The 12,469-nt window shown below is 48.1% G+C and overlaps 1 protein-coding gene across 1 annotated transcript in view; it reads left to right on the top strand.

The window, feature by feature from the left end:
- Nucleotides 1-1,083: 1,083 nt before the first annotated feature.
- A2ml1 (alpha-2-macroglobulin like 1) overlaps nucleotides 1,084-12,469 on the top strand; it is a 38,016-nt gene continuing 26,630 nt past the window's right edge. The window contains exons 1-11 of the mRNA XM_059257112.1: nucleotides 1,084-1,295; nucleotides 2,059-2,242; nucleotides 2,597-2,759; nucleotides 3,289-3,341; nucleotides 5,888-5,908; nucleotides 6,810-6,969; nucleotides 7,211-7,295; nucleotides 8,079-8,205; nucleotides 8,654-8,768; nucleotides 9,242-9,351; nucleotides 11,148-11,315. Of these exons, the coding sequence (XP_059113095.1) occupies nucleotides 1,084-1,295; nucleotides 2,059-2,242; nucleotides 2,597-2,759; nucleotides 3,289-3,341; nucleotides 5,888-5,908; nucleotides 6,810-6,969; nucleotides 7,211-7,295; nucleotides 8,079-8,205; nucleotides 8,654-8,768; nucleotides 9,242-9,351; nucleotides 11,148-11,315 (1,398 nt within the window). The remainder of the gene's footprint in view (nucleotides 1,296-2,058; nucleotides 2,243-2,596; nucleotides 2,760-3,288; nucleotides 3,342-5,887; nucleotides 5,909-6,809; nucleotides 6,970-7,210; nucleotides 7,296-8,078; nucleotides 8,206-8,653; nucleotides 8,769-9,241; nucleotides 9,352-11,147; nucleotides 11,316-12,469) is intronic.

The raw sequence follows: 12,469 nt of genomic DNA, 5'->3' as shown, positions 1-12,469 counted from the left end.
GTTCTGCTTCTTTCCATTCTTGATTCATGCCTGAGGCGCCCCAGTTACTGGAAGGCTTTTTTGTTTAAGTTGTGCAAGAAAGTATCTTCATGACTTATAACCCGTATAACCTGTATTATAAAGAAGAAACGAAGTGGCTGCATCTCCCACTCTCTCCCCCAGTAAGACGCATTCCCAGACGAGGAAATGCAGAGGCACATCTTAAAGGCTTTTGTTGCATGTGGCCAAGTTGCTGTCAGCAGGCTATACAATTTATTCTTTTCTCTAGATCTACATATGTCCCTGCTTCCACACAGTCACACCAATACTAAATAGCATTGAAATAAGAAGTAAAAAAATAAAACCAACAACTCCCAATTAGGGGCTGGGAGTGGAGCTAGCTTAGCTGGCAGAGTGCTTGGCTAAGGTGCATGGAGGCCTGGGTTGGATCCCCAGAACCACATACACCAGGCATCTCAAAGAAAAACAGAAGTTCCTAGTTAGAGGATTATTGCTTCCCACTTCCTTCCCTCTCCACTTCCCTCCCTCCTTCCCACTTCCATCCCTCTCCACTTCTCTCCCCTCCTTCCCTCTCTACTTCCCTCCCTCCTTCCCACTTCCTTCCCTCTCCACTTCCCTTCCTCCTTCCCACTTCCTTCCCTCTCCACTTCCCTCCCTTCTTCCCACTTCCTTCCCTCTCCACTTCCTCCCTCCTTCCCACTTCCTTCCCTCTCTACTTCCCTCCCTTCTTCCCACTTCCTTCCCTCTCCACTTCCCTCCCTCCTTCCCTCCTCACTTCTTCCTTCTCTCCTTTTATCACGTCTTTCTTTCCTTTTTGAGACTGGGTCTCATGTAGACCAAGCTGGGTTCAAGCTCACAACTCATCCAGGACTGCCCTTAACTCTCTGATCCTCCTGCCTGTCCTCAGTGTGCTGGGTTTTCTGGCACAAGCCACCACACAGGGCCACAATGGCTGTCCTGGACTGACACCCCAGGACTCCCGTGTTGCTCAGCGTACTTAGCAGAACTCTTGATAGGCTTTATTTTATCTTTCCTAGTTTATTTGCTTATTACCGCCCATCCTATTTCCCTGAAGAAAAAGAGATGAAGAAGCAAAAGAGATCAAAGGAGAATAAATTGGGAATGAACCCCAAAATTAAAGGAGGTGCCCAGGATGTGTTCTGCAGCTTCACCTCCAAGAAGATTCAGCCTCTCCCAAAGCTAGTGTTGAGGACTGGCTGGACCAGTATGAATGTTCTAGAAGGAGTTAAGAAAGGGAACAGTGACCCTACCCTGCTCTACCTCCTCAGCCTAAGGCACGGTAGCTGATTGGCCAATGTCCAGTCTTGCTGCACACCCCGCCTGGGTGTTTAGGATTTAAGCAGGAGGACATCGGGAGCAGAACTCCTGGTTCCTGATCCTGGGGAACCTGGCCCACTCACAAAGATGCAGGTTCCACTCCTACTGGGGATGCTGGCCTTTGTGTCCATGGCAGTGGGCCTCTGTCCGTGAGTATGGGCGTCAGAGCCGATTGGGGGCCATCAGAGCTGATTGGGGTTCATCAGAGTTCATTGGGGGCCATCAGAGTTGACTGGGGGCCATCAGAGTTGATTGGGGCCATCAGGGTTGGGGCCAATGGCTTTTTTTTTGCCTGTCTTTCTCAAGCTTAAACATGGACAAGCGAAGACACACCCATGGTTTCCTTCGCTTTCTGTCTCCTCTTTTTCCTTTATTCCTTTCCTAGAATGAAAAGCTGAAACACCAGACTTGAGCTTAACAACAGCAACAAGATAATATTAAAATGTGAAAATGTGTAGGCTCTTTGTATCCTGATCTCTGTGACAGGCCTAATTTTGTCCTTGATACTCCAGCCAGGTTTGGGATTTCAGGGGTGGTCACTGAGGAATCGGGGAGGGTGCTGAGATCTGTGCTGGGTGTCTCTTTCTCCTTTATTATGAAAGCAAGGCTTGGGAAGCAGGGGCTTGCTCTGCTTAGCTGGCTGCTGGCTGCTTCTAAGGGAAGGGATTAGCTTTTCACTGAGAAATGAATCACTGCTCTGCAATTCTTTCTTCCCCTCAGTACAAAGTACTTGGTGACAGTACCAGCCCAGCTTGCCTTCCCCTCCACACAAAAGGTTTGTTTGGATCTGAGTCCTGGGAACTGTGATGTAAAATTCACTATTACCCTGGAGACCAAGGACAAGACGCAGAAGTTGCTAGAACATTCCGGATTGAAGAAGAACTTCCACTGTGTCTCATTTTCAGTAAGTGCTGACTAGGCCTTAATGCTAATCCCTGGATTTCCAGGTCTCCTCCCAGGCTGCTCACCATAGTCTGACTTCAAGTACGGTTTCTTCTGTAGTGCTTTGGCTAGGTTTCTTGGCTGGTCTCTGTCAAACTTCAGTTCCAGGTGGGGGCTTACCCACAATTCCCTTGTCCTCACACTCTTTCGGTCTCTCACCTCTGATGACACTGCTTCTCTTCAGTGTTGTCTGAAGACTTCTCTACCCCTGTTTGACTCAGTTCTCTCTCCATCTGTTCTCCCACCGCTGGGCTGAGACCGGTGACTGTGTCCCCCAGTACCCTACTCCTCCCCAGAGTGCTCCTCTCCTGCCCAGGTCCCCCCACCTGCTGGGGGTACGGAAGAAGTGGCCACCATTCGAGTGTCAGGAGCTGGAAAGAACCTCAGCTTTGAAGAGGAGAAAAAAGTTCTGATTCAGAGGCAAGGGAGCGGCACGTTTGTGCAGACGGACAAACCTGTCTACACCCCCGGCCAGCAAGGTAAGGCGTGCGTGCCTCGGGACAGACAGGCTAGGAAAACAGCTGTGCATCATGACGGAGATTTGTGAATGCGTTAGCGGGTTTACAGAACAAGGAGGGAGAAGACAGGGATGTCCAGCGATGAAGTTTCTGGCCTGATTGTGAGTCTTACTCTAGCAAGAGCGTGGGTGGAGTTGCTGGTGCCTCTGGGTGTCTAAAACAAAGGTACGGTCTGTGTGGGGTGTCACACAGAGTTGGGTTAATGGTTCTTATGGGTAAGAAAGTGTCCAGGGTTTGGCTTGCACGTCTGTGATTCTGTTCATTTTAATTTTGTGGGGCATTCCACTCTGAGGTCTCACACTAGGAGCCCTGGAGAAAAACTAAGAAACTGTGTGGTCTTCCCCTTTCTCTCACATTGGCAAACATCCTCCCCTCTCCTCAGCCTAAAGGGTTTTCCTGATGCAGGAACATGTGCGAGGAAATGAAACAGGTGGAGGAGGGGTTCTGGGATGGTGAACCCTCTTTGCTAATTATGCCCTTGCCTGTCTAGTGTTTTTCAGAATTGTCACCTTGAACAGCGACTTCATTCCAGTGAACGACAAGGTAAGGATTTAGCTGGAGGAGGGAAAGGTATTCAATCACTGAGAATGGAGAAAGTGATGCAGGGCTGTGGGCTGTAGAACACCCTCAGGAAGGAGTCCTAGCCTCGGGCACCAGCCCACCGATGCCCAGCCCTGTCTGTGTGGGAAACTGCAAAGGTGACTGGTTTTCAGCCTTACATACACAACTCAGTTAGCATAACATTCCTGAGAGATGGCTGCGTCTGCTTATGTTTAAAAAGACTTTTCATAGTCAGGTGGTGGTGGTGGTGGTAGTGCACGCCTCTAATCCCAGCACTTGGGAGGCAGAGGCAGGCAGATATCTGAGTTCAAGGCCAGCCTGGTCTACAGAGTGAGGACAGCCAGTGCTACCCTGTCTTGAAAAACAATTTAATTAAAAATTAATAGACAAGATAATAAATAAGGTCATTTATAAAGTAGTCAGTTTTCTTCTGGCAACAATGAAAGTGTGGTAACCCTTGGCAAATATACTTCAATATTCCTCCTCCAATTCAATCCTTAACATCGTGTCTTTTCCCAAAATCTTTACTTTTTGTGTCTTGGGATATGGAACCCAGGGTCTGACCAATGTTAGGCAAGCACTCCCTGACGGAGCCACATTCTGATCATAAGTTTTTGTACGGGTTTGATCTTCTTCAGGGCTACCCCTTGGATGACCCACTGCCGTCTTCCTGTGAGTTCAAATGGAACTTAAATACAGGAGGGGCATTTTTTTCTGTTTTCTGTCTCCTTGGCATCAGAGGTTCCTTTCCCTGTGTGCTTGTTACAGGTCGGCAGCCATAACCACGTTCTTTCCCGACGGTCTTTTCGTCTCTCTTTCCTGTCACCAGTGTGGTATACTATTGGGTATTGATTTCAAAGCGATGGGTGCTGTCTCAGCCGGTGCTTGGACTCTACCGCCCCCTGGAGGTGGATCTCATTAGCTACCCCGTTACATTTTCTTGGCACAAATTGCTCAAAAGGTTGTGGGTTTTGTTATAAGGCTTGATTTCTCTTCTAAAACGACTCCCCTGCCCCCCATTCCATTTACACAGATCCTTCTAGGTTGAGAACTGACATTCACAAAAAGAATTTTACCAAGAAGCCACGGGACAAAATCTCAAGTTTAAAGAACATAGTGATTTTACACTTGGGAGGTAGAGAGGAGACGGGAGTATCAAGTTCAAGGCCAACCTCAGCTACATGAGATGCTATTTCACTCATCCACCCTCAAATAAATAAAGAACACGATATTTCATACCCAGAGCACTAAAATACAGCTGAAGTGGGCCAGTGAGATGGTTCAGTGAGTAAGGGTGCTTGCTGCCAAGCCTGAGGACCTGAGTTCTTCAGTCCTTGGGGGCACACATGGTGGAAGGAGAGAACCAGCTTCTGGAAACTGTCCTCAGACCTACACACAGACACAGACACAGACACAGACACACACACAGACACACACACACACACACACACACACGCACATACACGCACATGCACATACACATACACGTGTACACGCACCTGTGCATACACACACTATAAATAAGTAAATATAACAAAATATAGTCAAGATTGTTCCGCTCAGTTCCTCCCAGAAACCTCTGGCTAACTGGCCCTCTCCCTGACGCTTGGCCCCTGGGTTAGGAAAGTACTTTGTCATCTGATTATGTTCGTTCTCCGGGACCTGTGGCTCTCCACAGCAATAAGAGTGATATTTGCCTTCTGGTTGTCTAAATATCTCCAGGCCTGTGTCACTTGGATCTTAGTTTTGGGCTCTTGACATTTTATTTAAATTACATTTTTATGTGTGCACACGGGAGAGCCGTGACACACATGTGGAGGTGAGAGGCCAGCCTGCAGGAGTCAGTTCTTTCCTTCCGCCTCGTGTGTCCCGGGGATTGAACTCAGGTCCTAGACTTGGCAGCAAATGCCTCTACCCACTGAGGCTTCTTGCTGCACCCCACCCCCTTTTTGGCTCTTGCAGAGTTGCTAATCTCCCTCCCTTACGTCATCTGTGTTTGTGTTTAGGGAGGGTTAACATCACATGGTACTTACCCAAGAACCAAAGGCGTGCACTGTCTTGATTTCGCCCAGTTTTTGGAGTGAGATGGAAACTGGCCTCTTTTGAATGACCACACACCTTCTCTGAGCCCGTAACTATGTGTTAGCATTCATGTATCAACCACCTTTAGATCTCTCAGCTGGCCACTTGTAAACTTTTTTAAAAAATTATTTTACCACGAGTGAAAGTGAGGTCACTCCTATCCACGGGCTTTTGGGTGTCAAAAGAAGGTGCCAGGAAACGATTTGCTCCCAAGAGGAGGTTTAAAGAGTGGGAGTCCTGGGCAACGACATTTCCCTTCAGGGACTGGGGCTGCGGGTCTTCAACCCTTTTAGGACTGGGGATCCTCTGAGAAAATCTCTTTTTTTCTCTACTGGATGAGTCTTAAGCCCAGCGTTAAGATAATGGCCAGAGGGGAAGGAGTCCTTTCAGGAAACGTACCCATGCTGCCCGTATCCTAACCTGTGCTCTCTGCCTTCCCTTTCCAGTACTCCATGGTGGAGCTGCAGGTAAGCGGAAGCACCAGTTCTCCTGGGAGCTGTGGGAACAAGTTGAAGGCAGTAACTATTCACACCGTGGCCCAGAGTTTCTAGACTGTGCCCCAGCACCGGAAAGCCGTAGGTCCACCACACTTTTTCCATTGTCTCACGTCCACTGACCTGTGCACTGAGACCGAAACCTCTGTCAATAAGGACAGCAGGTCCTGCTATGACCACATTCATCTTTGGCTCTGGTGACTTCTCTGTGCAATGCCCACTTAGCCACACAGGCTGTTTGGCCCTGTTTGTCAGGGTCACAACACCTTTTGGATAGAAACTTGGTAGCTGAATGATAAATACCTTTGAGAAATGTCCCAAAGGGTGAGGCCACTCTATCTCCTCCACTTTCATTTTAAACAAAATGACCCATATTTTAGGCAGCGTACAATCCGTTCCCTCAGCCTTATTTCTTAAGAAGGACAGAACATGAGTGAATACTCCTGATGAGTGGGACTTTAAAGTCTGTCTATTTCCTGAAGCCACTGATAACACCTGCAAGAACTCAGAGAGAATGAATGAGGCTGGATTTATAACAATAAAGGCATAAATCACACAGGGAGCTATTCTTTACTCTTGTAAATAATCTGTATATTTTTAGTGTCCATGAAGGCCAAAGGTGAGCATTGGATCCCCTGGGACAGGAGTTAAAGATGATTATAAGCCACCATGTGAGTGCTGGGAATCGAACCCAGGTCCTCTGGGAGAGCAACCAGTGATCTTAACTGCTGATCTAGCTCTCCAAACCCTGCCTCTTTTTTCTTGGATAAAGCCTGAAGAGCAATGGGTAGAATCCATTCCCTGCTTTTTGCCATGCAGAGCTGGAAGCCAAGTAGCGAGCCGCATTATGCCGTTTCTCTTTATTTGGACACAGGACCCAAACAACAACAGGATTGCACAGTGGCTGGACGTGGCACCCCAGCAAGGCATCGTAGACTTATCCTTTCAACTGGCACCAGAGGCGACGCTGGGCACCTATACGGTGACAGTGGCTGAGGGCAAGACCTTCGGCACGTTCAGTGTGGAGGAATATGGTAGGTGTAGGAAGGAGCAAGCCAACGCGTTGGGCACAGTCTTGATTCAAAGTCAGCGAAGGTAACGCCAAGGTTGCTTGTTCGTGTTTTTAATCAGCGCTGAGTCTAACTTCAGGCACATTTATTTTTTTAAACAGCACTCCATTAATTAACTAGTTAACGGAATTATCGCTATCTCCATACTCCTTTATTATCTCCTAGTTATACCAGGACCTTGTGTGTTTCTTTCTGTTCTTCCCAGTGTTGCCCAGGTTCAAGGTAGAAGTGTTGGAACCAAAACAATTATCGACCATGGAGGAATCCTTCTTTGTAAGAATATGTAGCAGGTAAGTTCGGAAGCTTTGGAGACGAAAGCTTTAGCGCTGGAGGCCCTGAGGGGTGTCAGAGGAGGGTTATGTAGGTGATTTGATGTGGCTTGGAGTCATGAGTCATCCAGGAAGTTTTATAACCACCGTGTGCTCTCACGTTCCGTTATGAATTTAGTCGAGATTATGGGTTTAATTTCTACTTTGCACCAAGTACAACACCGATTCCCCTGGGGAAATGAAAGAAAGGGGCGCTGGGTCTGGTGGAAGCCTGCCTTCCCAATTGCTCGGGAAGCGGAGGCAGAAGAACGGGACATTCAAAGTCAGCCAGGGCTGCAGAGAGATTTCAAGGCTGGCCCGGGTTCTTAGTGAGACCTTGTCTCATAGTAAAGAAATACGAAGAACTGGGGGTGTGGTTCAGCGGTAGCTCAGAGAGAAAGGGAGGGAGGGAAGGAGAGAGGGAGGGAGGGAGGGAAGAAGGAAGGAAGAGGAAAGGAAGGGAGGAGGAGAGAGACCTCTGTGTCCATATGGTGGTGCTTGAGTGTAATTAAAGAAGGGAAGGAAAGAGCTGGAACATCACATGACTGTCAGAGCACCCGACTAAGATGGGAGTATGGGAAAGAGGGTGTGTGTGTGTGTGTGTGTGTGTGTGTGCGTGTGTGCGTGTGCGTGTGCGTGTGCGTGTGCGTGTGTGTGTGTGTGTGTGTGTGTGTGTGTGTTTGTGTGCATCTCAGGGAGTTTCATAATTGTCTCCTTGTGGGGTTTGTTTTGTTTCGGTTTTGGTATTGTTTTGTTTTAAATCAGATACACATACGGAAAGCCTGTTCGAGGGGCAGCGCAGGTCTCAGTGTGTCAGAAGGCGTACACTTACTGGTACCGAGAAGTGGACCAGGAACAGCTACCTGACAAATGCAGACACTTCTCGGGACAGGTGAGCAAATGGAATCTGAAGAGCTGCCTTATCCATGTTGTCTTTCACAGCCTCAGTAAACTCCGGCATGAAAAAGTGACGAGAAGCACAGAGGGAAGGCTTTGGTGGTGGTGGTGGTATGTGGGTGTGGTGGGGGGTTCCCCCAGGCCCAAGTCCGAGCAGCAGCACCCCTCACCGGAGTGCAGCTTCTCAGTCTGCACTGGAGCCAGGGAGTTCATTGTTTCCAGTTCCCTTCCCCTATTTTCTGTGTAGCACTGGCTATCCTGGAACTCGCTTTGTAGACCAGGCTGGGCTCGAACTCAGAGATCTACAATGGTGTAGTCTCATGTCACAGTAGAGTTTTCTCTCTTGAGGAAACTGAGGTATGGAGTTTAGCAGCTATGTGCTTCTGTGACACATCGTAAAGCGAAAGCAGGGCTTAGACTGTTCTCTCTGACTGCCTCCACAGACTGACAAAGCAGGATGCTTCTCTGCCTCTGTGGACATGTCCACCTTCAACCTCACTGGATATATGTACAGCCACAGCATTACTATTGTGGCTTCAGTGGTGGAGGAAGGGACAGGTAAGAGGGGTGCTGCTTGACTCATAAAGGAAGGAGAGGGGGCAGTGGGATGGCTCAGTGGCTAAAGGAGCCTGCTTCTAAGCTGGCTGACCTGAGTTCGATCCCTGAGGCCCACATGGTGGAAGGAGAGAATAAACTCCCATGAGCCATGGTGCACATACGACGTCACACAAACATACACAAAATAAGTAAGTAAAGAAATAAAATGTGAGCTGACAATAAAGAACATGTAACAAGAACAATAAGAGGAGGGGGGGAGGAAAAGGGGGTACCCTGTTCCCAGTCCTTAGACCAGGAAATCCCAGCCGTTCCTTCCATCTACTACCTGGGGAGACAGAGTTGATTTGCTTTGACATTTGGTCAGAAACACAGCTTTGTATTTCCCCTGACACCACCCTCTCTGGAATTTTATGTTCAACATGAAGATGAGGATGCCAGGACTCAGGGCATGATGCATCTGTTTCCTTCTGCAGGACTGGAGGCCAATACCACCCAGGACATCTACATTTCCTCAAAGATGGGATCCATGACCTTTGAAGACACTAACAATTTTTATTACCCCAATTTCCCCTTCAGTGGGAAGGTATGCTAATTTGTCTTTGCGTACCCCCAAACAAGTCAACCAACCAACCAACCAACATCAAAAACACATCAGATTGACCAAGCTATTCCCACCTCCTTCCTGCTGTCCTAAGTGCTTGGTGTGCCTTCACTATTTAATCTTTATAGTACTCCTGTGAGGTAGACACTATCATTTGGCCCCATTTTACAGATGACAAAACTGAGGCAGGAGAAAGTAAGTGGTTTTTCCTAGGTTTCTCAGCTGCTGAGTCGTTATAATCAGTTCATCCACAAGGAGCGTCCTCACTCCTCTTTTGGTGCCATCACCATCGGAGTGAAATTCTAGGCCCTTCCTAAGACCAGAGGTGGTGTCCTCCTCTTCCTCGTCCTCTTTCTAAAAGTTTATTATTATTATTACTAATTTATGTTGGTGATTTTTCTGCACGTGTGTCTATGTACCACATGTGTGCCTGGTGCCTGCTGAGGACCGAAGAGTGTGTTGGATCCCTGGAACTGGAGTTACACGTGGTTGTGAGCTGCTGTGTAGGTGCTGGGAACTGAAGCTGGGTCCCCGAGAGCAGCCAGTGCTCTTAACTGCTGAGCCATCTCTGCAAACCCCAGAGTCTCCTCTCCTGATGTCCAGATCTTTGGACTTAAGAGCTGCAGAGCTTCTGGGGGAATCACTTAGCCTGGGCTCCTGGGTCTGGGCAAGATTCACACCGCACTTCTCAACAGAGAGCCATTTTCAAATCTTTAATCTGTGTCGTTAGAGATTTCTAATTTCACTTGTCTGACTAATTTCACTCCCTTAGGAGGCCTCTTCCTCCCCTTCCTCATCTTCCTCCTCACCTTCTCTTCCTCCTCACCTTCTCTCCCTCCCCACTCCCATTTTTTTTTTTTTTTTTTGCTCTGTTTGGTTTGTTGTTTGGTTGGTTGGTTTTGGTTGTTGTTTTGAGGGTCTGGCTGTTTAGCCCAGGTTGGCCTTGAACTCTGAGTCCTCCCGCCTCAGCCTCCTAAGTGCTAGGGTAACAGGTCAGTGCACCCAGCTGCTTATCTTTTTTTCCCCCAAAGAAGTGACCAACACAATTCCGTGCACCTCTAAACTCTCTTTTTCCTTAGTCATCTTATCTGCACCAAGGAAGGATCCAGTTGTCTTTAGACATTAAAGATTCCACAACTGAGGAGGTAAAGAAGTCTATCTTTAGGAAAAAAGAAAGCGAGCTGGGGCAGGACAACCTCAAACTTGAGGGCAGCTGGCCTGTATAGCCAGAACCTATAGAAATAAATAAATAAACAAACAAACATTGAAATGAAATCAAAACAATGCACAGAGCCTCAGAAGGGGCCTACACGAGTGAAAGGCTAGGAAGCCAGTGGCTACACAGCAAACCAAGTTCTACCCAGGCTACTTACTACTTTGGTGTTTCTAGGTCTGGGTACATAGCGCAGTTATCAGAGTATTTGCCTACCATGCACAAACCCAGCTGAGTCTTGAGCCCCAGAATCCTATTAACCAGGTGTGCCGATGCATGCCTGTAATCTCATCACTGGGGAAGTAGAGGCAGGAGAAACAGACATTCAATGTTATTCTTGGCTACACGATGAGTTCAAGGCCAGTCCGGGATGCATAAGGCCTCTTCTCAAAAACAGAACCAACCAACAACTTCTGTGTATTTCTCAAAGCTTGAATGGCATCTGTCTTTTCCTAGGCTTTTTCCTGAAATGTATTCTTGGAATTTCTGTTGTCACTTTGCTTTGCCTCATACCCAGGTCTCCTCCTAACCTAACTTTAAAACCTCAGTGACTTTCACCCCTCAGATAAGAGTTAGAGGCCACGATGACGCCCTCCTCAAGAATCATCCGGTATTCCTGGTGATTTACGGCATAAATGGAACCACCAAGCAGACCCTAACTACCGACAACAATGGCCTTGCTTCCTTCACACTGGATACGGTCACCTGGAATGCGACAGACATTTCTCTGGAGGTAAGCCCTGGGGAGGCAGCATCCCAGATGAGGAGGATCCCCTGGAGGGAAGGCTCAAGACTTCTCTTTGCAGTTCTCTGGCTGCATGTGGCGCCAACACTGTCATTCTGTGGTCCCTCAGAAGGTTCCCCGCTACCCGGCTCTTATGAATTCGTCCTCATTTCTGACTGATGACAGACCTGAGCTCCGAGCAGGAAAGGAAGTGGTTCTGAGTGAAGCCTTCATCCTCTCTTTCCCTCTTTCTCGTAAAAATGACTCTTTTGGGTCAGATTTCCACCATCGTGACAAAACACCTAAAATAACCAACTTGAAAACAGAAAGCCTTTCATTTGGTTCACGGTTTCACAGTTTTTAGTCCATGGTTACGTGGCCCTGTTGCTCTGGGTCTGTGGTGGCGCAGTATGTGACGGTGGCAGAGGACACGTGTTTAACTCATGATGGCCAGAAAGTGGGGGTGGGGAGGGTGGGGCGCACTCCCATCGGATTCTATTTCCTAAAGGTTATTCCACCTGTCAGGAGTGCCACAGCCTGGAAACCAAGCCTTCGACACATGGCTTTCAGGGGACATTCCCGCGGCAAGCACCAAGAGACCTGTGGGTTTAGATGACGCAAGGCTGGTTATATCAGTTATTAGCTGGACAGCTGAGCAGTGAATGCCACGAAACAGTCTCACATCACGGCTCTAGAACGGGAAGAACTCACCGCCCACCCGTCCACAGTGGTCAGTTGGGCAGATGATCTAGGCGGACTTTTGTGTATGTCTGTGGGCCCGCTGGCTGCAAGCTGGTGTTCCGCCTCTCTCTCGTCCCCCAACCTGCTAGCCCATGTGCATGCTTACAGCAGTGATGCAGTGCAAGGACCAGAGCTGGCCCACCAGGGCTTTTCCAAGTCGCTGGTTAGCGTGTGCTAACATCCTGTTGCTGACACATAGTCAGCCAGAGAGGATGCTATACAATTACTTGGTGAAAAATATTGGTACAGGAATATGACAGACCAGAGCCATTGTGACATCATTCAGCAGTACTGTTTAAGCAAGCACATACAATTTGTCTTGTAGCTAACTTAACTAGATATTTATTCTCGGCTTCAGTCAATCATTGCATTCAGAAATAACTTTTTTTCAACCTCCTCATCCTCTATACCTAGTTTTCTTA

This window comes from Peromyscus eremicus, chromosome 3, assembly GCF_949786415.1.
Source record: "Peromyscus eremicus chromosome 3, PerEre_H2_v1, whole genome shotgun sequence".
Classification (NCBI taxonomy): domain Eukaryota; kingdom Metazoa; phylum Chordata; class Mammalia; order Rodentia; family Cricetidae; genus Peromyscus; species Peromyscus eremicus.
This window is presented reverse-complemented; position numbering and strand designations above follow the sequence as displayed.